Raw genomic sequence first — 25,686 nt, 5'->3', positions numbered from 1 at the left:
CGGTCTATAATAAAGTCATTTATGACTACAGTAAGATAATTAATACGGGGAGCAACGAAGCAGATCCACCATAGACATCACCGGAGTCTTTGACAGCAGCAGTTTCAACCAACATGTCTACTGCTCCGGCAATTCGGGAGGCCAAGACTCTGGAGGGCCGACACCGGCTGCGAATTATTTAGGCATCGCAAGGGTCTATTTCATGATTTATAAAATACTGTAAAATTCAGAATTACATATTTAAAAAAACTCAAGGATTTTTCACTTATTTTGGTGGTATGTAATAATAGAAGAAAAAAAAAAAAGAGAAGCCAGCACTGCTTATGGTCAGAGCGCAATACAAATGGTGCACATGCACCTACTGAATTCTAACTGTAGTTCAAATAAGCCGGATTACTCACCGGTAATGCTCTTTTAGTGAGTCCACGACAGCACCCCACTGGAGAGAGGGATCCGCCCCGCAGGAACAGGAAACCTACCGAGAAATAAAAGGGGGCGGTCCGCCTCTCCTCCTCAGTTTTGATTTCAGAGTACCCGGAGGACCGCCAGTATTAGGCAAATATCATTCATTTCATTTTTCAAACTTATTTGCTTATGATTAAAAGAATTTTTACTCAATAGTATGTACTATATTAATCTAGGGAGGGATGTAAGAGGGTGCTGTCGTGGACTCACTAAAAGAGCATTACCGGTGAGTAATCAAGCTTTTTACTCTTCGCCACGACAGCACCCCACTGAAGATCTTTCAGAGACCATCACCTGGGGGGGGGGGGGGGGACCACCGTGCTGAGGACAGTCCTGCCAAAGTCTAGGTCAGAAGTTGACGATAGGTCAAGCCTATAGTGATTATAGAAGGTAGAGGGATTTGACCAAGTTGCGGCCTTACATATAGTCTCAATTGGGACCTCTCCCCTTTCTTCCCAGGAGGATGCCATAGCTCTGGTAGAGTGCGCTGTTATGCCTTCCGGAGGGTTTTCTTTCCTCGCGGAATAAGCCAGTCTGATAGACTCTCTGATCCACCGGGATAAGGTGCTTTTTGTTACTCCATGACCCTTCTTGTGACCCTGGAAGGAAATAAACAGAGCCCTACACTGTCGCCAGCTACTGGTCCTTTCAATGTATTTTAACACTACTCTTTTAACATCTAGAGTGTGATACTTCTATTCTTCAGGAGTGGAGGGATTACTGAAGAAAGTGGGCAAAATTATTTCCTGAGACCTATGGAATTTCTTTGCTACTTTGGGAAGGTAGGAAGGGTCTGGTTTAAGGATCAACTTATCCTGAAAGGTTAACAGGAAAGGTGGATCTACAGAGAGAGCTTGGATGTCACTGATTCTCCTAGCTGAAGTCAGTGCTACCAATAGGGCCGTTTTTAGTGATAGGCTTTTGATTGGTATTGAATCTATTGGTTCAAATGGAGAGTCTGTTAGGTCTTGTAAAACTAAATTTAGATCCCAGGGATAAATTCTAGGTATATTAACTGGATTTATCCGTTCGCAGGCTGTAATAAATCGGGATACCCATCTATCTCCCGCAATATTATGGCCATAGAGGGCTCCTAGTGCTGAAACAGATAAACCTAGTTCTCTCCCTTTTTGAAGAAATTCCAGGATAGACTGTATCGGAATTTCTGACGTGTTTGAAGATGTATGGAATTGTAGGAATTTTTTCCATATTCTTGCATAGATTCTTGTAGTGGAAGGTTTTCTACTTTGGAGGAGTGTGTCAATCAATCAATCAATCCCTCCGAGAACCCCCTTGATTTTAGCATCTGCCTCTCAAATTCCAGGCCGTCAGATGGAGATTGTCCACCTGAGGGTGGAAAAACGGACCCTGGAAGAGAAGGTTGGGTGTTGAGGGGAGGACCCAAGAGACCGACATGGTTTGTAGCCACGAGAACCATGGTCTCTTGGGCCAGAAGGGAGCTATCAGTATCACTTTTGCTCCTTCTCTGATTTTGCGTATGACTTGGGGTAGTGCAGCGCCCCAGAGTCCTGGTCGTTGCAGTACTGTGGCTCCGCCACTATGGGGAGCTATGGTGCGTCTGATGGCACTGAAGGAGTTCATCTGATCAGGTATCACAGACACCAATACATTTCACAGTCGGGCCTCCGGGGGGAGCTAAGGGTTCTATTCACTAGGCCACTCCCCACCATAGTGGGTAAACTGGGGGTCAGGCAGGAAGTTAGATCAGAAAGCTGACTGGGTTGGAACCAGGCAACACCTTGTGGCAGAGGGTGTTGTGGGGAAGATACAGTAGGGTCTCTGTCAGGGGTGGGATCCTGACAGAGGCTTGGCAACTTGAACGAACGTAACGGGACCGCGCCTGCTCAGGAAAGCGGCGGTGCCCAAGGAAGGACCAGAAGCGAGATAGATTGTGCTGAGTGAGAAACGAGATCAAGCAATAGGAGAATACCAGTAGGGGTCGTGCTGTAAGACCGAAGCAACACCCTACTGAGGCGCACTACCGGTGGCCGGAACGCCGAGAGGGTATTTCAACATCCAGCTTCAAGCAATACTCTAAACCGCGGCAGGGCAGTCAGTCTAAGGCGGGCTGTCTAACTTAAATCACCTATGCAGTCTTGGGGGGCAACTTGTGGAGAGGGGCGACTCTAGGGTCCCGGAAGAGCTCCGAGCCTACCCGTCAAACGGGTGCCGTCCCAACCAGAACACCAGGGAGGGACGGAGGATTAGCAGAACATCATCTAATCGAGTTGTGAGGGAACTTAAGAAACAGACACAACAGTTGTGGGGACTTTCTGTAAGCACAGCAGGGAAGGACCGCAACACATAGCGCTAGAAGGAAGGCACAGATTTCCACCTGCTAAGAGAACTCTGGAGGTGCCATTGGACCGGCCGGACTTGCGTAGCCTGGTTATCCGGATTCCGGACTGAGGACCCATAGATCTTCAGTAAAGAGGTAAAGAGACTGCAACCTGGTGTCCTCGTTATTTACTGCATCGCACCACAGCCTCACCACCACCTTCATCCATCATATCTATCACTGTACGCCCCTCGGCAGGGTCACGGACTGGGCCTAGCCACCGTGACAACCCCAGAGCAGAGACTCAGAGGCCCGGTACCGGGTACCCCTCGGCCCTGCGGCAGTGGGGGCGTTGCAGTAGTAATATGATCGGAGGAAAAGCGTACGCCAGACTGAACTGCCAAGGGGCTTGGAGAGCGTCCAGAATGTCCGGATGATCCGCTGGAGATAAGGAGGCAAACCTCCGGACTTTTCTGTTTCTTCTTGTGGCGAAGAGATCTATTTGAGGATGGCCCCATAGGGATATTATGTCCAGAAAAATCTGCTGGTTTAGGCACCACTCCCCTTGTCTCAAGGTGTGTCGACTTAAGAAGTCTGCCTGCTGATTGTTTTCTCCTCTTATGTGCAGTAAGGGATGTTAGGTGACTTTCTGCTAGATTCAAGATTTATGTAGCAGAAGACATCAGAGTCTCTGATCGCGTGCCTCCTTGCCTGTTTAGATACGCCACTGTGGTGGTGTTGTCGGAAAGGATTCTGACGTCTTTCCCCCGAAGCTGTGGGAGGAAATGGTATAAGGCGTATTTTACTGCATTTAGTTCTTTAACGTTAGAGGAGCTGCAGCTTTCCTCCATGTTCCATAACCCTTGGCAAAAATCATTCCCCATATGAGCGCCCCATCCATGAGGACTGGCGTCAGTGGTTATGGTATGAGATGGCGTTATTACCCATGGAACACCACTCATCAAATGATTTGAGTCTAGCCACCACGCTAAGGAAGATAAAACCTCCTGAGATAAGGTTATTTTTGCATTTAGGTGACCAAATAACCGTCTATCTTCTTGTAAAATCTGATGTTGTAGTGTTCGAGTATGGTGTTGAGCCCATCTCACTGCTGGTATACAAGAGATAAGAGACCCTAATAACGACATAGCTTGTCTTAGGGATATACGCGGATTATTTATCGCGGCTAGGACTTTGTGTCTGATCAATAGTATCTTTACCTGAGGCAGAAGACACTTTTGAGATATGGAGTCTAGATGGAACCCCAAGAACGCCTGACGGGAAAGCGGAGTGAGTCTGGATTAGTTGGTATTGATGATCCAGCCCAAGTCCTGTAGAGAGGAAATTGCGTGAGCTAAACGATCAGTACATTGAGTAACTGAATTTCCTATTACCAAAAAGTCATCCAGATAGGGCACAATTAAAGTTTCCTTCTGGCGAAGGTAGGCCATCACCTCTAGCATTATCTTGGTGAAGATCCTCGGCGCTGTTGAAAGGCCGAAGGGCAAGGCCGCATACTGGAAATGACGAATCTCGTTGTTGATTATTACCGCCACCCTGAGGAATTTTTGGTATCTGTCATGAATAGGGAGATGATAGTAAGCATCTTTTAGATCAATGCCCCCCATCATACAGTTTGGAAAGAGGAGTTTTATAGTGGACCTAATGGATTCCATCTTAAATGTATAGTTTTCAATAAATGAATTGAGTTTTTTAAGGTTTATGATTGTCCTGAAAGAACCGTCGGGCTTGGAAATTAGGAATAAGGGAGAGTAGAATCCCCTACCTTCCTGTCCCACCGGAACTTGGACTAAAACCCGTTTTGATAATAGGGTTTGAATTTCAAGCTCTAGAGCCTGTTGTTGTATAGGCGAGCTGAGGGATGTTATAATATATGACTCGTGGGGAACACGAGAGAATTTTAGTTTAATTCCATCTCGGATTATATTTAAAACCCACGAGCTAGATGTTATTTTTTCCCATTGAGTGGTGAAAAACTTCAGTCTGCCCCCAACTGGTATATCCTCAGTATTTGTTGTCTTTTGGGGGGTTGGGTCTTCTAAACATGGTACCTCTCTGCTTGTCGTCTTTAGCGGTCCATGTTGTAGACCTATCCGTTTGCCTCCTTTTGCCAAACGGTCTCCTTTTAAAGGCTCTCCTGTAAAAGGGAATAGATGAATCAGGAAAGGCTTTCTTCCTGTCCTTTGCCTTTTTGAGTATCTCGTCCAAGGTTTTACCAAAGAGGTACTCACCCTCAGATGGGATTGCGCATATTTTAGATTTAGATTGCGCGTCCCCTTTCCAGCTTTTCATCCATAGCGCTCGTCTTGCGTTATTCACGAGGCCTGCAGATCTTGCTGCCAAACGGAGTGAGTCGGCGGAAGCGTCTGCCATAAAGGCCGCTGCTCCTCGTATTAAGGGGATGGCCGCCCGTAGTTTTTCTCTTGAACTTTTATTTTCAATTTGCTGGTCTAACTGATCAATCCAGATGATCATTGACCGGGCAGCACAAGTGCTGGCTACTGCAGGTTTGAATATTCCTGTAGCCGCTTCCCAAGAACGTTTAAGGGATGATTCAGCCTTACGATCCAAAGGATCGACCAGTAGTCCCGCATCCTCCACAGGTAGAGTGGATTGCTTAGAGGTAGAGGCTACAGCTGCATCGACCTTAGGGACTTTGGTCCATGTAAGAAGCTCCTCGTCACTAAACGGATATTTTCGTTTTGACGCTGAGGGTAGAAAGCTTCTCTGATCCTGCTTCTCCCACTCTCTTTTAATTAATGCTTTCACTGCTGGTATAAATGGAAAACATCTCCTCTTTCTCTCTGCCAAACTCGCGAACATTATGTCCTGCGTGGTTTGCTCACCCTTAGTCTCCTCACACCCCATGGTATTTCGAATTGACTTTACCAAGTTGTCCACACTGTCTAAGGTAAAACATGAGCGTCACTCGATCTCTGATGAGGATGATGATGATTAACATGATGATAGGGAGGCGTCTGACAGTACAGGTTGGTCACTATCGGAGTCTGACACAGGTGGTTTGTCCTGGGCCATATTTTTTAGTTCCTCCCTAATAATGGCCCGTAAGTCCGTAATGGACACTGTTGCTCCCTGTGTTGTTTCCTTAAAACAGTCCTTGCAAAGTTTTTTGGGGTATGAGTCTGGAAGGGGCTGGCTACACAAGGCACATTCTTTATGCTTCGTTTTTTGTCGCTTTTTGGACTAAGCGTAATAAGTAGAGAGAGAAAGAGAAAAGAGAGAAGTAGGGAGACAACGTCAGCTTAATAGGCAGAGTTCACAAACTCACCCAGTGAAGCAAATAATACCGGATCAGAAGGCCGAGATCCTGTTCTGGATCCGTCGCTTTTACGAGCGGTCTCCGAGGATCCTCTGGCGTGATCTTTGGCGGGGGGTACTGGATCTCCAGCTGTGGGGTCCATGGCACCTGGGGATGACATCTCTGCATCGCCGTATTACCGTTCATGTGCGGTTTAAATAGTGCGCCCATTTTTTTTTTTTTTGCAGTGCGCATGCGCAGATCGGCGCTGGCTCCCCCACCCTAGATCCGGCCTAGGCGCCCCGGAAGTCCACCATCCATTTCCGGGGTAGCCTGTATTGCGGCGGTCGGCGCATGTGCGGTCCAGGATTTCCGCATCGGACCGCAATAGGAGTGCAGCCGCTCTCTTACCTCTCCAGCCGGCTTCCTCATACTGCTGTACCGCCACCGCAGATGATGCCAGGCGGCCTTCCCCGGACCCGGCCGTCTGCATGCTCCACCAGACGAGGAGGGAGCCGTCTAACGGAACTCCCCCGACGCTGCTTCTGAGCCGCAGCCCCTGCTGTTCTCATGGATACCGCGCAGGCGGCATGCTAGCCCAGGTATGCCTGTGTAGTCCTGTCGTTCCTGTACGTTCCCGCAGGAACAGGAAACCTAAACTGAGGAGGAGAGGCGGACCGCCCCCTTTTATTTCTCGGTAGGTTTCCTGTTCCTGCGGGGCGGATCCCTCTCTCCAGTGGGGTGCTGTCGTGGCGAAGAGTAAAATGAGACATGTAGCAAATAATTGATCAATTCTTTGAGCTACCCCGCCACTTCACGGCAATCTCATAATGGGGCAGTCCTACTCTACGTGTTTTGATAACATTGTGCCATTACGGCTGTTATGACCCCAGTGGACAGGGTCTCAGAGGAACGTGTAAGTCTGCAAGATACAAAAATCCAGCTCATAGGGCTGTGGTAACTGGGTTGACCAAATAGCTACTCCTAACGCCAACACTAGAAGTAGCCGGGGATCATGCCTACGGTGATCGCTAGATGACTCGCGCCAGCCGGAGAATCTAACTACCCCTAGGAGAAGAAAACAAAGACCTCTCTTGCCTCCAGAGAAAGGGACCCCAAAGCAAGATACAAGCCCCCCACAAATAATAACGGTGAGGTAAGAGGAAATGACAAACACAGAAATGAACCAGGTTCAGCAAAGAGAGGCCAGCTTACTAATAGCAGAATATAGCAAGATAACTTATCTGGTCAACAAAAACCCTATAAAAATCCACGCTGGAGATTCAAGAACCCCCGAACCGTCTAACGGTCCGGGGGGAGAACACCAGCCCCCTAGAGCTTCCAGCAAAGGTCAGGATACAGATAGGAACAAGCTGGACAAAAATACCAAACAAAACAAAAGCAAAAAGCAAAGAAGCAGACTTAGCTTAAACACGCAGGAACCAGGATCAGTGGACAAGAGCACAACAGATTAGCTCTGATTTCAACGATGCCAGGCATTGAACTGAAGGTCCAGGGAGCTTATATAGCAACGCCCCTGAACTAACGGCCCAGGTGAGGATATAGGAAAAGACAGACGCTCCAGAGTCAAATCACTAATGACCACTAGAGGGAGCAAAAAGCAAAATCACAACATACGGCCTCCTAAATGTATATACAGAGTATAAAAAGAAAGACACCATTACTTCACTATAACATGCAAGCTGTACCTGGAGCATTTTCAGAGTTAGGCCGGAGACACACTGGTGCGAGAGACGGCCGAGTCTCGCTGGTTAAAAGCAAGCTGTGGCACCTGCACTCCGGAGCGGAGCGTGCGGCTCCATAGCAATACATGGAGCTGCACGCTCAGCTCCGGAATGCAGGTGCCACAGCTTGCTTTTAACCAGCGAGACTCGGCCGTCTCTCGCACCAGTGTGTCTCCGGCCTCACTCCCTTGGTGCCAGGAAGGACAGTGTAGGTGAAGGCCGATCAGGTCCTGTGCGGACATATCAGATCTGGCTTCTATACCTCCAAACCAACACAAAAGTTAAAGGGTGAGACAGGCCAGGACGCAGCTGCAAAATTAACTAGAGCTTGAGGCAGGGCACAGGTACAGCTTGCATGTTATAGTGAAGTAATGGTGTCTTTCTTTTTATACTCTGTATATACATTTAGGAGGCCGTAATGGCACAATGTTATCAAAACATGTAGAGTAGGACTGCCCCATTATGAGATTGCCATGAAGTGGCGGGGTAGCTCAAAGAATTGATCAATTATTTGCTAAATGTCTCATATTTGAACTACAGTTAGAATTCAGTAGGTGCATGTGCACCATTTGTATTGCGCTCTGACCATAAGCAGTGCTGGCTTCTCTTTTTTTCTCTCTTATGTAATAATAGAGCCGCGAATGTAAAATTGTGCGTTTTTCATGCAGATTTTTTTTTTTTTTTCTATGTTTTTTTTTTTAGTGCACCCATTGAGTTTAATGGGCGAATCTGATATTAAAAATGGATCATGCTGCATTTTTTTAAATTTTTTTTAGCATCATTCATGAAACCTACTCCATATATACAAGGTCCATCTGGCACATGGAAAATAGACTGAAAATACACTCATCTGAACGAGCCCTATGGCTGACAGTGTTCCCCACAGCTGCCTTCCATTACAAGCATTGTTGAAAACTCACTCGTGCGCGCTGCGCGTGAAGAATAAAAATAAAAAATAAAATAAAATTTCCAAGTACTTTACTGTACATTGCAGTGATAATTACCAAACCACAAATATTAGCAGAAAATTGTGGATTTTTGCCATTAGTTCTCGGCCACGCAACATTAACCACCGCGCACCTGCTACCAAATCTACCCTGAGAAGTTATGCATTTAACAATGTGGTGATACCGCCACCTGGTGGTAGATCATGCTGAAATGATATGGAAAACCCCCGCTTCTGCACTGTTTGATATTAAAAAAAACTTTACTCGCTGCAGGACTGTTGATGTGCAATCAGTGCTACAGACAGTGCTGGATCTGGGGAGGGTGACTGAAAAAGCTGGTTTAAATATAAAAAGCGCCTGCTCACCCTCCCCAGGTCCAGCACTAAGTCTGTTGCAGGATCTATTGTTGCATTCCTGGCTTTCATGGGATTTCTTATTTGATCAGAGAACTAATGCAATTGCATTGAGAAATATATCTAGACAAGTCCAGGATCTACAGAAGATAATCAGCATTTATCGGAGCGCTAGACCATCCAGAGATAAAGGGCACAAAGCGGTAACTCTGGATCAGAGTGCGAAATGAAGCATACGTTCATACATAAGTTAGTGTAATTTTCCCAATGTAGTGTGAATGCACCCTAAAAGTAAAAAAATACAAATAAATCTAATTAATATATATATATATATATATATATATATATATATATATATATATATATATATTATATATATATATATATATACACATATATCTCCACTTGCCACCAGGATGACCATCCATGCCCACCACAATCAAGACACATAGAGCAATCAGTAGACAAGCAGAACGTGTCAGTCCTCATACACTATATGGGTGTACGTATTGGGACACACCTCTCAATAATTGATTTCAGTTCTTTCGTTCAGCCCCATTGGCACAGGTGTATAACACCCAGCCCCTGCCATGCTATTTGCATTCATTTAATAAACAATGGATCGTTCTAATGATCTCCCAGTGGAGTCCTGTAATAGGAGCCATCGGGGTAACAAGTCCTTCAACACATGTTTTCCTCCTAAAAATTCAACCATACCAGGTGAGTGATATTATTGAGAAGTGGAAGAAGCCACAGCAACTCGGACCCTGTAATGTTACAGAGCGAGGGGCCAACTGCTGAGGTGCAGAGGGCAGAAAAGTCACCAGCGCTTTGCTGACTCCATAACTGTAGGGTCCTGACCTCCTTTGGTACTAACATCAACACGACTACTGCGCCCCCATTGGGAAGTTGGTAATCTCTACATTTTTGCATTTACTTGCTGTGCTCTGCCACGCTAATCTCACCTAAGCTCCACTGACTCCATCAAAAAGATGGCAGAGCTGTCCAGGACTGGGGCAAAATGTTTACAACGTTTTAAGCCAGAATTTCGTCAAAAGCTGTTAGATGAATTGAGGCATTAATGTTTCAGCATACCAAGATATCTAGGACAAATGTATGCTTGCATCAGCTTTTGGAAGGCCTTTTTCTGTTCCACTATGACTGTGGCTCAGAGCCAGGTCCACGAAGACATGTTTCTGGGCGTTTGAGGTGGAAGAACATGACCGTCCACACAGAGCCCCTGCTTCAACCTCATCCAACACCTTTGGGAGGAACTAGAACAGAGATTGTGAGTCTGGTCCTCTCCTCCAATATCAGAGTCTGACCTCGCAAATGTTCTTCTGGACAAATGGGCAAGTAGTCCCACAGACACCTCCAAAATCTTGTATAAATCCTTCCAAGCTGTCATTGTAATGGATTAATACAGATTGTATATATGAAGGTGTTTTTTTGCTAATTTCCCAGTGTAGAACACCTTGAAATGTCACAAAAGTTTTGTGCACCTCTAACGAAAATTTTGCAACTTCTGCTATTTTTATGGTAGTTCCGATCATTTTCGCTAAACTGGTTGGAGCATGAGCAGAATGAAGCTCGCTTCTTCTAATTCTTCAAAATCTAATCCACTTAGGTACCATAAACATTGTCAGAAATGTACTCCAGTTGATGACTGGAGTAACATTTTTGGCGGATGTGCACACCAGTTGCATGATGTGCCTAATTCAATAAGTGGCATGGACTTAATAACGCATTAGGTGCATCTCACTTGAGTGCTCCCATTCATTAAGAATGGCGTGCATCACTCCAACACTGACCATTGAGCCAAACTTTAGCTTAAACCCTAAACCTGAACACCGCGCAAAATGGACATTATGAAACCGAAGACGAAATCCACAATAATTGGATCAATCAAACTTTATGGAGAAGAACAGACAGCTCGAAGGATCCCACTACTACAGAGCTAAAATATCACAATTTTCAAGGTGTTCCTTTGGTCAATGATAAAATACTAACTAAAGACCTGGTATAATGTCGGCATTTTGAGCTCATGATGAGGAAATAGAATCCTAGTCTTACGACATCACATACGGCTTAAGGGAAATCGCTGTCTTACAGACTCCCAAGGGTGAGGTGGTCGCTATGTGTTTTGTGATAAATGAAGCAAAAACTGATTTTATGATGGAGGAAGTGCGGAGAAGAGCCCAAAGAGATCGGGTTCTGAGACATAGGGGAGGAATTGCTGAAGCACAAAAACCAATGATCTTTATGGGGTGAAAAGACTTTATACATGGACACTGACGCCAACAAAACCTGGAGAAAGTCAGAAAGATCAAGAGACATGAGAGGAAAATGGAGAACCTCATGGAGTCTCACTCTTCGGCCACGTTCACACGTTCAGTATTTGGTCACTATTTGTAAGGGTACCGTCACACAGTGCCATTTTCATCGCTACGACGGCACGATTCGTGACGTCGCAGCGTCGTATGATTATCGCTCCAGCGTCGTAGACTGCGGTCACACTTTGCAATCACGGCGCTGGAGCGATGCCGAAGTCCCCGGGTAACCAGGGTAAACATCGGGTTACTAAGCGCAGGGCCGCGCTTAGTAACCCGATGTTTACCCTGGTTACCAGCGTAAACGTAAAAAAAACAAACAGTACATACTCACATTCCGGTGTCTGTCCCCCAGCGTTCTGCTTCTCTCCACTGTGTAAGCACCATAGCCGGAAAGCACAGCGGTGACGTCACCGTGTCACCGCTGTGCTCGCTTTCCGGCCGGCAGGCGCTCACAGTGCAGAGAAGCTGAGATGCCGGAGGACAGACACCGGAATGTGAGTATGTACTGTTTGTTTTTTTTACGTTTACGCTGGTAACCAGGGTAAACATCGGGTTACTAAGCGCGGCCCTGCGCTTAGTAACCCGATGTTTACCCTGGTTACCCGGGGACTTCGGCATCGCTCCAGCGCCGTGATTGCAAAGTGTGACCGCAGTCTACGACGCTGGAGCGATAATCATACGACGCTGCGACGTCACGGATCGTGCCGTCGTAGCGATGAAAATGGCACTGTGTGACGGTACCCTTACACATACTGAGGTAAAACACTGACCAAATACTGAACGTGTGAATGTGGCCTTCAGCCTCCGCTCAGCTTCAGAGGGCCATTCTTATCTCCATGAAGAAAATCAGAGCAAGGGACCCCGAAATACGGAGGAGGAACAAAGAAGCCATCCTCAATAATTGGAGAAATATCAGCACAGAGAAGGAGTTTTTTGGAGAACCTCTTCCAGCTCTAAGGGTATGTTTCCACGTTCAGGAAACGCTGCGTGTTTGACGCTGCGCAGAGCCGCAGCGTCAAACACGCAGTGTCCAGATGTTACAGCATAGTGGAGGGGATTTTATGAAATCCCGTCTCCACTATGCGTGGTAACACGCACCCGGCGGCCCTGCGACTCCGGACATGCGGCGCGTCTTTTAAGATCGCAGCATGTTCGTTTACCTTGCGGCGACGCTGCACCGCCGCAAGGTAAAACACAGGGCCCTATGTGTGGGGTGCGATGATGCCGGATGTGTGCAATGAACACATCCGGCATCACTGCGTCACAGAAGGGGGCGGAGCGGGTTTGCCGCTCCGTACAAACCGCCGCCCATCCTGAAGGTGGACACATACCCTAAGACAGGTCTCATCCAGATCTGAAAGTCTAGAGACACCGAACCTAAAAAGTGTGGCAGCCCAGAAAAGTATCCAGAACAACAGGGACTGGGTTGTCCAATGTAGGTGATGATTCATCTATGTAAAACTCATTAAAATGGGAATGGTACATTATACATCAGCTGAAAACATCTCCATCCCAGAGAGCAAACAGCTGAGTGTTTCTCTAGCAGGCACATCACTGGATAAAGATGCTCCAGGTAAGATGGAAGCAGTGTAATAACACTGGGGGTGAGGGGATTATACCCCTAATATATACAGGCAGAGGTGTATCTAGCCTTTCCAGCACCCGGGGCAAAGGATCAGTTTGGCGCCCCCCCCCAAAACCCTCCCCCATTTGAACCTTAACTCTATTGAAACTGTATGACCAAGCCAAGGTACATTCCTGAATCTCCATAATGTTAAAATAGATACCAATAAAAGTAAAATTAATTGAGACATCAGTAGGTTAAGTGTTTTTGAATATCCATATTGAATCAGGAGCCCCATATAATCCTGCATAAAGGTTAATAATGGCCCCATAAGATGCTCCATAGACACATTTGCCCAATATAGTGCTGCAGAAACGTTGATTATGGCCCCATAAGATGCTCCATAGAGACATTTGCCCCATATAATGCTGCACAAACGTTATGGCCCCATAAGATGCTCTATACAGACACTTGCCTCATATAGTGCTGCACAAACGTTATGGCCCCATAAGATGCTCCATACAGACACTTGCCTCATATAGTGCTGCACAAACGTTATGGCCCCATAAGATGCACTATACAGACACTTGCCCCATATAATGCTGCACAAACGTTATGGTCCCATAGATGCTCTATACAGACACTTGCCACGTTATAGTGCTGCACAAACGTTATGGCCCCATAGATGCTCCATACAGACACTTGCCCCGTTATAGTGCTGCACAAACATTATGGCCCCCATATAGTGCTGCACAAACATTATGGCCCCCATATAGTGCTGCACAAAGGTTATGGCCCCCATATAGTGCTGCACAAAGGTTATGGCCCCCATATAGTGCTGCACAAACATTATGGCCCCCATATAGTGCTGCACAAACATTATGGCCCCATATAGTGCTGTACAAACGTTATTGCCCCCTTATATTGCTGCACAAACATTATGGCCCCATATGGTGCTGCACAAACGTTATGGCCCCCATATAGTGCTGCACAAACATTATGGCCCCCATATAGTGCTGCTCAAACATTATGGCCCCCATATAGTGCTGCACAAACATTATGGCCCCATATAGTGCTGCACAAACGTTATGGCCCCCATATAGTGCTGCTCAAACATTATGGCCCCTATATAGTGCTGCACAAACGTTATGGCCCCCATATAGTGCTGCACAAACATTATGGCCCCCATATAGTGCTGCACAAACGTTATGGCCCCCATATAGTGCTGCACAAACATTATGGCCCCCATATAGTGCTGCACAAACATTATGGCCCCATATAGTGCTGCACAAATGTTATGGCCCCATACAGATATTTGCCCCATTTGCTGTTACTGCGATAAAAAAAAAAAATCACATACTCACCTCTCCGTTGCTCAGGCCCCCGCACTTTCAATATTCACCTGACTTCGTTACAGCCGCCGCTCCATCTTCTGCCTCCTCTGCACTGACGTTTAGGCAGAGGGCGCACACTAACTACGTCATCGCGCCCTCTGACCTCAGCATCACAGCAAAAGACGGACCGGCGGCTGGAACGAGGAGCAGGTGAATATCGCGCAGCACAGCACTCCCCCTCCCCGTTATACTCGCCTGCTCCTGGCGTGGTGCAGTCCCTGCTTCCCCGGCGCCGGCAGCTTCTCCCTGTACTGAGCGGTCACTGTTACCGCTCATTACAGTGATGAATATGCGGCTCCACCCCTATGGGAGGTGGAGCCGCATATTCATTACTGTAATGAGCGGTACCATGTGACCGCTCAGTACAGAAAGAAGCCGGGGCGCCGGGCAGCCAGGGACCTGCAGGGACCGCGCCAGGAGTAGGTGAGTATAATTAGACAGCCCCCGCTCCCTGGCCCTGCCAACCGCCTCCTTGGATCGTCGCATCATCAGGCGGCCCCCTGGCGCCCCCTGTCGGCTGCGCCCGGGGCATATGCCCCGGCTGCCCCCCCCCCGGATACGCCACTGTATACAGGCCTCCGTTATCAAATGGGCAAAAAACTGTCCTTGTTGTCTATCACAACCAACCTCAATGCAGCATTCATTGTTCCATAAAATGTTAAGAAATGGAATCTGCTCTGTGATTGGCGTTATAGACAACAGAGACAATTCTTGACTATTACTGAAGACAGTTTTGATAAATCAGGGCCCAAATATTAGACATTTCCAGCATATTTACATAAAGCAGTCAAAAATGTAATGTAGGAGGCCGAGATATTTATTAATAAGTCTTTTAGCAGACCGAAACTGAGACACCCTATGCCATAGTGGGCATGCCAGCAGAAGACCTTGGTGATGCCAGATTATGAATTTCAGCCCTTAGAGGACTGGTCAATACAGATGACCTACTGGTCTTTGTAGTCTTGAATTCCACAAAGATCTTGGAGAAGGAGGCTTCAGTAAAGTAGGTGTAGATATATACACCACCATGCTCCCCAATGTATCCTGCACCCGATACACAGAAGGGTATACATATTCATTACAGGATCTTCATATGTAATGATAATTGGGATAAACCAGTGATCCATTACACAGATCCCTATAATTGATGGGAGATTGGTCTGATCTGTTTTTGATTTTCCTCCAGGTCATCTCTTCATCTCTTCAATTCTGCCTGTTAAAATCATAGACAAGAGTCGTTGTGATGAGGACACAATCTGTATAGAGTTAGAAGTGCTGATAATGGCTGCTGGCCACCGCTACCTAATGTCTCTGTGGTCATTTATGGAAACACCTATCGTATATGTAATAGCCATGGACTTTATGGTCAGAGGAGACCTGCTTGACCACATGGCACAATCGATGCCACTTGACATAGACTCCCAAGGTAAATGTCTTATACTGAATGCTAACAATTCGTTGTCCATACATTTCAGTCCTAGAGCAATAAACAATGACAACAGGAGAAAATGACGACGTGAATAGGACACGTGCATGATCTCATGTTCTCTGCATGATTGTGTATGTAACCACTGATCCATCCTCTACTTTCTATTCCATAGTCTCTTTGCAGAATTAAAGGTTTGAGGACTCCAATTCCTACATGAACATGGCATCCTACATCGAATCAGTTCATCTTCATAAATCTGTCCCCTTTGACTCTGTTGTCTCCTTACATATCTATTGTAGAAAGTTCTTTTTATTAGTTTTCCTCACAATCAGTGTCTGCTCCATCTCCCTGCAGTGACCTGAAGCCAAAAAATATTCTCATTGATGACACCAAACACATCAAAATCGTCGACTTTGGTTTATCAGCCGTGAACATGTTTGAAAAGGACGTATTGGATGACTCTGTTGCTTCTAAGGGTTAAATAGCGGTTGATATAGAGACAAGGTAAAATGTCTTATACTGAATCCTAATAATTAGCTGCACATAAAATGCAGTCCTAGAGCAACGGACAATGACAACAGGAGAAAATGAAGCCATAAATAAGACACGTGTGGGATCTCCTCATGTGCTCTGCATGACTGTAAATGTAACCACTGATCCAACCTCTACTTTCTACTCCACAGAGGTGGTCTATGGACTCCAATTCCTCCATGAACATGGTGTGATAAGTTGGTAATCAGTTCATGTTCATTAATCTGTCCCCTCTGACTGAGTTTTTACATATCTATTGTAGAAAGTTCTTTACATGAATTATCCTCACAGTCATTGTTTGCTCTTTCTCCCTGCAGTGTCCTGAAGCCACAGAACATACTCCTCGATGACACCGTGCACATCAAAATCTTTGACTTTGATTGCGCCATGTGGCCAAGCCAGTTTCTGGCTGATAAACCAATGTGGTTAGAGACAACAAGGTAAATGTCTGATAGCCGAATCATAATAATCCACTGCCAGTACATTGTTGTCCTAGAGTGATGGATAACGACAACAGTGGAAAATGAAAAAGTAGAAACAGAAGGTGCTCCAGCTCCAATAAAAGAGATTCTTTATTAATGGTTAAAATCCAGTGACATAATAAATCCTTGCTGTAATACAAATGTGGGGGTACAGAGCCCATGCAACGCGTTTCGATCGCTGCCGATCTTAATCAATGCATTGATTAAGATCGGCAGCGATCGAAACGCGTTGCATGGGCTCTGTACCCCCACATTTGTATTACAGCAAGGATTTATTATGTCACTGGATTTTAACCATTAATAAAGAATCTCTTTTATTGGAGCTGGAGCACCTTCTGTTTCTACTTTGTAATTATCCCTCGTCTGGATCCGAGACGAAGCTCCGTGCGCCTGCAAGGATCGGTGAGCTGGCCATGGCTTTTTAGCCATCATCTTATTTTGTTAGTGGAAAATGAAGCTGTGGATAGGACACGTCTGTGATCCCCTCAAGCTCTCTGTATGTAACCACTGACCCATCCTTTACTTTCAGTTCCACAGACTGTCTGAGGTGTCCAATATCTCCATGGTATCCTACATCCGCAAGGTGTTCATCTTCAGACATGAATCCATTACCTCAGACTCTGTTGTCTCCTCACATATCCATTGTATAAAGTTCTTTTCATGAATTATCCTCACAATCTGTCTGCTCCTTTTCCATGCAGTGACCTGAAGCCACAGAACATACTCTTCGATGACACTGGACACATCAAAATTGTCAACTTTGGCTTATCGTCTGTGAATGTGTCTGAGTAGGATGCCATAGAAGCCTCTATGGTCACGCCTGGTTAGATAACACCAAAGTTAAGGAACATCCCTGTCTGTTTAATGTAGAATATAGTGGAGCGCCAACCACTGTCGCAGGGCCGAGGGGTACCCGGTACCGGGCCTCTCTGTCTCGGTTCTGGGATTGTCACGGTGGCTAGACCCGGTCCGTGACCCTGCTAAGGGGCGTCCAGTAAAAGTTGAGAGTGATTATGTGTGGTGCAGGGTGCGATGAATAACGAGGACACAGGGTTGCAGTTTCTTTACCTCTTTACTGAAGGCTTCAGGATCCTCAGTCCAGAGTACGGTTAACAGGGCTATCTGAGACCGGCCGGTCCGATGGCACCTCCAGAGTTCCCTTTGCAGGTGGAAATCTGTGCCTTCCTTCTAGCGCTTGTGTGTTGTAGTCTTTCCCTGCTGAGCACCACGGGATAGTCCTCACAACTGTTGTGTCTGTTTCTGATGTTCCCTCACAACTGATTCTGATGTTCTTCTCCGTCCCCCCAGATGATATGGCTAGGACGCACCCGTATGACGGGTAGGCCTGGAGTTCTTCCGGGACCCTAGAGTCGCCCCTCTCCCACTGTTGCCCCCTATGTCTGCTTAGGTGATTTAGGTGAGACAGCCCGCCTATAACTGACTGTCCTGCTGTTGGTTTGAAGTAAGGCTTGGAGCCAGTACTTCCACGGCGTTTCCAGCCACCGGCTACGCGCCTCAGTAGGATGTTGCCTCGATCTTACAGCACGACTCCTACTGGTGTTTTCTCCTTGTTGCGCTGATCTCGTTTCTCACTCTTCACAATAAACCTCGCTTCTTGTCCTTTCTTGGGGTACCGCCGCAATGAAGTGCAGGCGCGGTCCCGTAACGTTCTTTCTGTTCGCTAGGCCTCTGTCAGGATCCCACCCCTGACATGGACCCCCCTGAATCTTCACCTGCAACACCCTCTGCCACAGGATGTTGCCTGGTTCCAACCCAGTCAGCTTTCTGTCTAACTTCCTATCTAACCCCCAGTTTTACCAGATTGTGAGGAGTGGCCTAATACATAGTGCCCTTAGCTCCCCCTGGAGGCCAGACTGTGAATTGTATTGGTGTCTGTGATACTTGGTCAGGTGAACTCCTTCAGTGCCATCAGACGTATCATAGCCCCCCTTAGCGGCGGAGCATCAGTACTGCAACGACCAGGACTCTGGGGCGCTGCACTAGTAGGACTGAGTAATAATTTGATCCGTCATCCGGTTCACATCTAATCAAAGACCGGTCCTTATGGCCTCTGTGTGTAAATCCCCTCATCAGTATCGCCTCATCTCCTATCTTATGTTCCCACAGATAATGGATGGTGAAGGCTGCAATCATCTGGTAGACTCATTTTCCTTCGGCGTCATCCTATTTATGAAAAGTGTAGATGGCCAACCGTTCTACAGCCAAGACTCAATAGAGGAATACTACCAATCGCTGCAAGTGGACATCCCTTATTTTCCATCTGGCATCTGCCCTGATGCCATTGATGTCATAGAGGAGGTGAGAAGGATCAGATGGAGAAGGATGATGAGGGATTATAAGGAGATATAGAAGATAACATGGGGACATTTCATACACACTGTGTAATAACGTGTCAGTAATAATACATAATGTAATAACTAATATATATTTTCTTTCCAGCTCCTCTGCAAAACTCCATTTGCCCATTACATCGTCCATCAGATCCCACCCATTCCTCTACTGCATAGACTGGAGCGATGTGGAATCCAGTAAAGCTGACCCATCATTCCCATGGGACTTATGTATCGCACATAAGGACATCCATAGTGTCATCACTGACCAGTAATTCACATACACTTTATCACTATACTCCCCTGTATACAGTATATATGTGAGTTGCTGATTCTGACTTGTATATTTCTCTTCTTCCAGGAGTATTGGGCTGATAAAAAAAAATCAGCCCCATTCGCGTAACAGCCAAGAACGAACTTTTCACCATGTAACATCCACGTAGATTCGAGCACCAACTATCCAGGGATTTATTCTGGTGGCCAAATTTGGGATCAGGAAGGAATTATTTTTCCCCTATATGGGGATAATCAAACAATTTGTCCTTGGGGGTTATTTTTTGCCTTCCTCTGGACCAACACAGCGAGTCATTAAAGGCTAAAATTTAACTAATTCTTACAACCATTGTCCCTCGCTGCATTCCGCCCGGCTTCTCGGGTTCACGCATGCGCCATAGCACTTCTTCCGCCACCAGGGGTTTTGGGAGGTCGTGACCCGGTGGCTCCGCCCCAACATGGCGGCGCCCACCTGGTATTTCTCTTTTTTCACCTGGTATTTCTGTTCGGCATTTACCCAGGTAAGACACCTGTGTATCTTCGTTGTAGCGGCGCTTGCCTAGCCCAGGGGTTCCTCTTTGTCCTCAGGTCTCGTGTCTCTTCTGCTCTCTTGCTAGCCCTGTGCCTTTTCCCCTTTTTGCTAGTCTGTTAGTAGCCTTTTCCCTGGTTGTCTTGTCCCCTCCATTCCTTTGCCCTGTCCTATTTTCTTCCCTGTGTCTCAGTAGTCCATTAGGATATCTACCGTTTTCTATTTGTTTCTTTTTCCCTTCCTTTCCAGCTCCCAGCCTCCAGCCACCCTCAGTTCCTGATTCTTCTTTGTTTACCGTTTTCGCCAATCTTCGTTTTGCCCCAGTTGTCCCTTTGGCTCCGGCAGTTGTGGTTCCATCCCCCTTGGGCCTGTTCCAAACGCTCCCTGTATAGGGGGTGGTTCCATCTGGTTCACTCGTCCTTGGGGGCTCTGGAGCCGCGACCCAGAGGGTCCACTTTCGGGTTTCTTCCCTTAGTATCCAATCCGTGATAACCATAATTGCTATATCAACATCTGACCAACTTATCTACAACGTAGTGGAAATGGACAAATAGAAGGAAGTGGCTGCTCCTTATCATCTACCAGATATGAACAGATAGAAGGAAGCAGCTGCTCCTTCACCTACCTGGCCATGAACAGATAGAAGGAAGCAGCTGCTCCTTCACCTACCTGGCCATGAACAGATAGAAGGAAGCAGCTGCTCCTTCACCTACCTGGCCATGAACAGATAGAAGGAAGCAGCTGCTCCTTCACCTACCTGGCCATGAACAGATAGAAGGAAGCGGCTGCTTCTTCACCTACCTGGCCATGGACTGACAAAAGGAAGCGGCTGCTCCTTCACCAATATAAACATGGACAGACAAAAGGCCATATGGTTAACGTGATGTTGTAGGATGAACATCCTAGAGAAATCAACGAAAACTCCAACTAGACGGATCACACTTCATAAATCCCTGCTTTTTGCCTCTCCGTCATGTGTGATCCAGACCTGGATTTCCAAAAACAACACCAGCTGAAGCCGAGGCCTGAGGAGCAGAGTCATCACCATTGTTATCTGCTCCATTATCTTGTATAATAATAACATCATCGTTTATAAGTAAATTAAAAAAATATTAAAATCCATACAAGTTTTGGTGTGATCGCCTTTATTTTTGGCTTTTTATTCAGGACTGGGATTCCAAAGCACTGTTTATAGTCACTGATGAAAAAAGCAATGGTTGTGGAAGAGACTCACTTGCCCACTCTTTATCCTAAGGCTACTTTCACAATAGCGTCGTACTCGTACCGTCGTACGTACCGACGCTAGCGTTGTTTGCGCTACACAACGGGGGCAGCGGATGCATTTTTCCAGAGCATCCGCCGCCCCATTGTGAGGTGCGGGGAGGTGGGGGCGGAGTTCCGGCCGCGCATGCGCGGTCGGAAATGGCGGTCCGTCGGCCGCAAAAAACGTTACAAGTAACGTTTTTTGCAGCCGACGGTGCACCACAACACAGCGCAACCGTCGCACGACGGTTGTGACGTGTGGCAAAGCGTCGCAATGCGACGCTAATGCTATTCAATGGTGAAAAAACGCATCCTGCAAGCACTTTTGCAGGATGCGTTTTTTCAACCAAACGACGCATAGCGACGTGCAGTGCACGACGCTAGTGTGAAAGAGGCCTAACCTGATGTACTATTCACTCCTGAACAAGTGACACTACTTTGTCCTCCTCCTTCTGGACCTGTCCTCTGCCTTTGACACAGTGGACCATTCCCTATTATTTCAGACCCTCTCATCCCTTGCCATCACAGACTTGGCCCTATCCTGGATCTCGTCATACCTAACAGACCGGACATTCAGCATCTCCCACTCGCACATCACCTCCTCACCTCGCCCCCTATCTGTCGGGGTCCCGAAAGGTTCAGTCCTAGGACTCTGCTCTTCTCCATTTCCACCTTTGGCCTGGGATAGCTCATAGAATCTCATGGCTTTCAGTATCACCTCTATGCTGATGACACAGATCAACATCTCTGGACCAGATATCACCACCCTACTAACCAGATTCCCTCAATGTCTATCCGCTATTTCATCCTTCTCCGCTACATTTCTAAAGCTGAATATGGACAAAACAGAATTCATCATCTTTCCCCCATCTCACGCGATAAGACCTATCCATTAAACGGCTGCCCAGACCCACAAGCTCACTGCCTTGGGGTAATCCTTGACACTGATCTCTCTTTCAAACCACATATCCAAGCCCTTTCCACTTCCTGCTGACTTCAACTCAAAAATATTTCACGGATCCGGAGATTCCTCAACCAAGAATCTGCAAAAACCCTAGTCCATGCCCTCATCATCTCCCGCCTTGACTACTGCAACCTCCTGCTCTGTGGCCTCCCCTCTAACACTCTTGTGCCCCTCCAATCTATCTTAAACCCTGCTGCTCGACTAAGCTACTTTCACACTAGCGTTAACTGCATTCCTTCACAATGCGTCGTTTTGCCGAAAAAACGCATCCTGCAAAAGTGTTTGCAGGATGCGTTTTTTCACCATTGATTAACATTAAGCGACGCATTGTGACGGATTGCCACACGGCGCACCCGTCGTGCGACGGATGCGTCGTGCAGTGGCGGACCGTCGGGAGCAAAAAACGTTGCTTGCAACGTTTTTTGCTCCGTCGTAAACGTCTTTTCCGACCGCGCATGCGCGGCCGGAACTCCGCCCCCACCTCCCCGCACCTCACAATGGGGCAGCGGATGCGGTGGAAAAATGCATCCGCTGCCCCCCTTGTGCGGCGGAGACAACGCTAGCGTCGGGAACGTCGGCCCGACGCTAGTGTGAAAGTAGCCTAATACACCTATTCCCCGGCCTCTCCTCTCTGTCAATCCCTTCACTGGCTCTCCATTACCCAGAGACTCCAATTCAAAACCCTAACAATGGCATACAAAGCCATTCACAACCTGTGTCCTCCATACATCTGTAAAGGAAGAGGGAGAGCTAATGGGCGTGGAGCCAATTGCGACCTATAAGGTAAGTATAATAAGGGGTGCAGCTCAATGCATAGGAGCAGCATATACCAAAAAAACAAGAAAAGAGACTATGCATATAGGGCGCACACCCAGAATACAATTAAGTTGAAAAAATACAAAAAAATATTTATTAATGAGGAAGACAGAAAACACCAATAAAAACATATTAAAATACAAACAACACACCAATGGTGCTATACAGAGTAAATATATGGAGACAGCTAAAGATACAATGATATATGGCGAGTCACGCCACCAACACACCTCTGGTACTTTCGTAAATGTAAGATACAAAGATGTAGCCTAAATAGCACAACACATATGCACAAACGGTGACTTATGTGCACAATGGCTTATGTGCACAGAGCAAGGTAGCAGGTAAACTCTGGGCGTCCCCAGAGTACCATATAGTGCAGGAGTGCCCCTATATAAACGAAAAGGCTAATGCTAGCAAGGGGCCTCAATAAGCCTACTAAATTGCAGCAAGAGGAGATAAGTGTAAATCCCCTCAAAAAAAAAAAATTGGGAGTTTAAATACCAAAAATAGTCCCTATAAAAGGCAATGCTACCAGTATCACAGAGGGACGAGCCTGTTAAAGTGATATAGGGAGCGTATAAGATAAACTCGCCAACTCAAACCATCACAGTGGAAGGAAAAAGGGCAGACAGATGTCAGAGAAATAAGCCAAAAGACTAAATATGAGAGAACATCACCGTATCAGGCAGTCCAGAGTGTGGCGTCAGCCGTCATACAGTCAGAAGAGAATGGTCCCAGGACCCAAGTAGTGTGGGGAAAGCCTCCATACATCTGTGACATGGTCTCCCGGTACTTACCTGCACGCAACCTCCGATCCTCACAAGATCTCCTTCTCGACTCCCCTCTTCCCACAATCGCATACAAGATTTCTCTCGCGTATCACCCCTACTCTGGAACTCTACCACAACATATCAGACTCTCACCTCCCATTGAAACCTTCAAAAAGAACCTGAAGACCCACCTCTTCCGACAAGCCTACAGCCTGCAGTAACCACTGATTGATCAAACCGCTGCATGACCAGCTCTACCCTCACCTACTGTATCCTCACCCATCCCTTGTAGACTCTGAGCCCTTGTGGGTAGGGTAATCTTTCCTCCTGTACCAGTTGTGACTTGTATTGTTCAAGATTATTGTACTTGTTTTTATTATGTATACCCCTCCTCACATGTAAAGCGCCATGGAATAAATGGCGCTTTAATAATATATAATAATAATAACTGCTGCACTTTATTGCATATAGACTGCTTGGCTTATTAACCAGGTTTAATGTGACCTTACAATAGCAAGGTGACATTAACCCATTATTACCCCATATGCCACCGCTACAGGGGAGTGGGAAGAGAGAGGCTAAGTGCCAGAATAGGCGCATCTTCCAGATGTGCCTTTTCTGGGGTGGCTGGGGGCAGATGTTTGTAGCCACGGGGGGGCCAATAACCATGATCCCTCTCTAGGCTATTAATATCTGCCCTCAGTCACTGGCTTTCCCTCTCTGGCGGAGAAAATTTTTCCGTGATTTAATTCTTTAACACCTACAGCTCAAAATTTGACACACACACTACTAACATTATTAGTGAGGGATATATAAAAATCTAACTGTTCTGCAATGGTTTACTGTATGTAAACCATGTCTCATACCCTGTCGGCTTCAGTAATGATTTTACAGAAGCCGACAATTAAATTATCGGCTATTCTGGTATCTAGCTGTGTGTGAAATATAAAGATATATATATGTGTTTGTCACTGATATATGTATATATATATATATTTACCTATACTATGTGTAGACATTTATTCTATCTATTCTATTCTAACCTGTCAGTGTGATTTTACATTACACCGCACTGAATTGCCGCAAGTCACACTGATGGTCCGTGTGGTGTGGGAGTTTATCTCGCACCCATAGACTTTCATTGGCGAGTCTCGGCCGATATACGGTGCAAATCGCAGCATGCTGCGATTTCCCTCGCACGTATAATACGGATGATAGGAGCTGCCCCATAGATTAACATTGGTCCGAGTGCTGTGCGATTTTTTTTATCGCATAGCACTCGTCCGTATCTAGCGTGACCCTGGCCTTAAAGGGATAATCATTCAAAGTTTGAAAATTGCAATTTGTTTTGGAAATTTTAGTTAAATTTCTGATATTTTTATAAATAAATGCAAAACATATCGACCTAATTTTACCATTACCATAAAGTATGATGAGTCCAGAAAAGAAAATCTGAAAATCACTGGGATTTGTTGTAGCATTGCAGGGTTATTAGTATGTAAAGTGACACTGGTCAGATTTTAAAAAACTGCCCCTGTCACTAAGGGAAGTGTTTTTGGGGTCTTTTTTTCAAAGACATTATGCTCTGCAGTATAGTTTTTGTTAGATTGTTAGAAATAATTGTCCAAGTGGCGTTTCCTCGTGTTTGCCCAAGTGCAAGCTCCTGTAAATCACATTGTACAATGTTCTTATCGCCCACGGACGGCAGGCAAGGGGCAAGGTACATGTGTGTTATGGCGGAATACCACATTCCACCAGACTCCAGACATCTAGAAGCATGGCTTGTCCTGCTTTTACTACTAGGTATGTTTTTTTTGGTTGCTATTTTTCCTTTCATTCGGTTCCAATGTGTTTCCTTACAAAATTTACTTCAGTTTCCTGACCCTGATCAGGCA

General features: G+C 46.4%; 2 protein-coding genes and 1 long non-coding RNA gene across 6 annotated transcripts in view; 2 read left to right on the top strand and 1 right to left on the bottom strand.

Annotated features, from left to right (window-relative positions):
* Window positions 1-23,885, bottom strand: part of LOC143807134 (uncharacterized) — a 106,470-nt gene extending 82,585 nt beyond the window's left edge. Inside the window, exon 1 of the mRNA XM_077288378.1 lies at window positions 23,819-23,885. The gene's annotated coding sequence lies outside the window, so the exon portion shown is untranslated. The remainder of the gene's footprint in view (window positions 1-23,818) is intronic.
* On the top strand, window positions 18,848-19,794 carry LOC143809743 (uncharacterized). Its single transcript, XR_013222430.1, has 3 exons — window positions 18,848-19,141; window positions 19,283-19,404; window positions 19,535-19,794. It is a non-coding gene; the product is annotated as an uncharacterized LOC143809743 (long non-coding RNA).
* A 1,660-nt stretch (window positions 23,886-25,545) lies between the features above and the next one.
* Window positions 25,546-25,686, top strand: part of WWOX (WW domain containing oxidoreductase) — a 1,206,506-nt gene continuing 1,206,365 nt past the window's right edge. For 3 of the 4 annotated variants that reach the window (XM_077288366.1, XM_077288373.1, XM_077288374.1), the window contains exon 1: window positions 25,558-25,594. In XM_077288366.1, the coding sequence (XP_077144481.1) occupies window positions 25,569-25,594 (26 nt within the window). In that variant the 5' untranslated portion in view covers window positions 25,558-25,568. Of the gene's footprint in view, window positions 25,595-25,686 lie in introns of all 4 variants that reach the window. The other variant, XM_077288364.1, reaches the window with a different exon arrangement.

The sequence above is a fragment of the Ranitomeya variabilis genome, chromosome 2 (genome assembly GCF_051348905.1).
Source record: "Ranitomeya variabilis isolate aRanVar5 chromosome 2, aRanVar5.hap1, whole genome shotgun sequence".
Lineage (NCBI taxonomy): Eukaryota > Metazoa > Chordata > Amphibia > Anura > Dendrobatidae > Ranitomeya > Ranitomeya variabilis.
The sequence above is the reverse complement of the archived record's forward strand: the minus strand, read 5'-3'. Positions and strand labels throughout refer to the sequence as shown.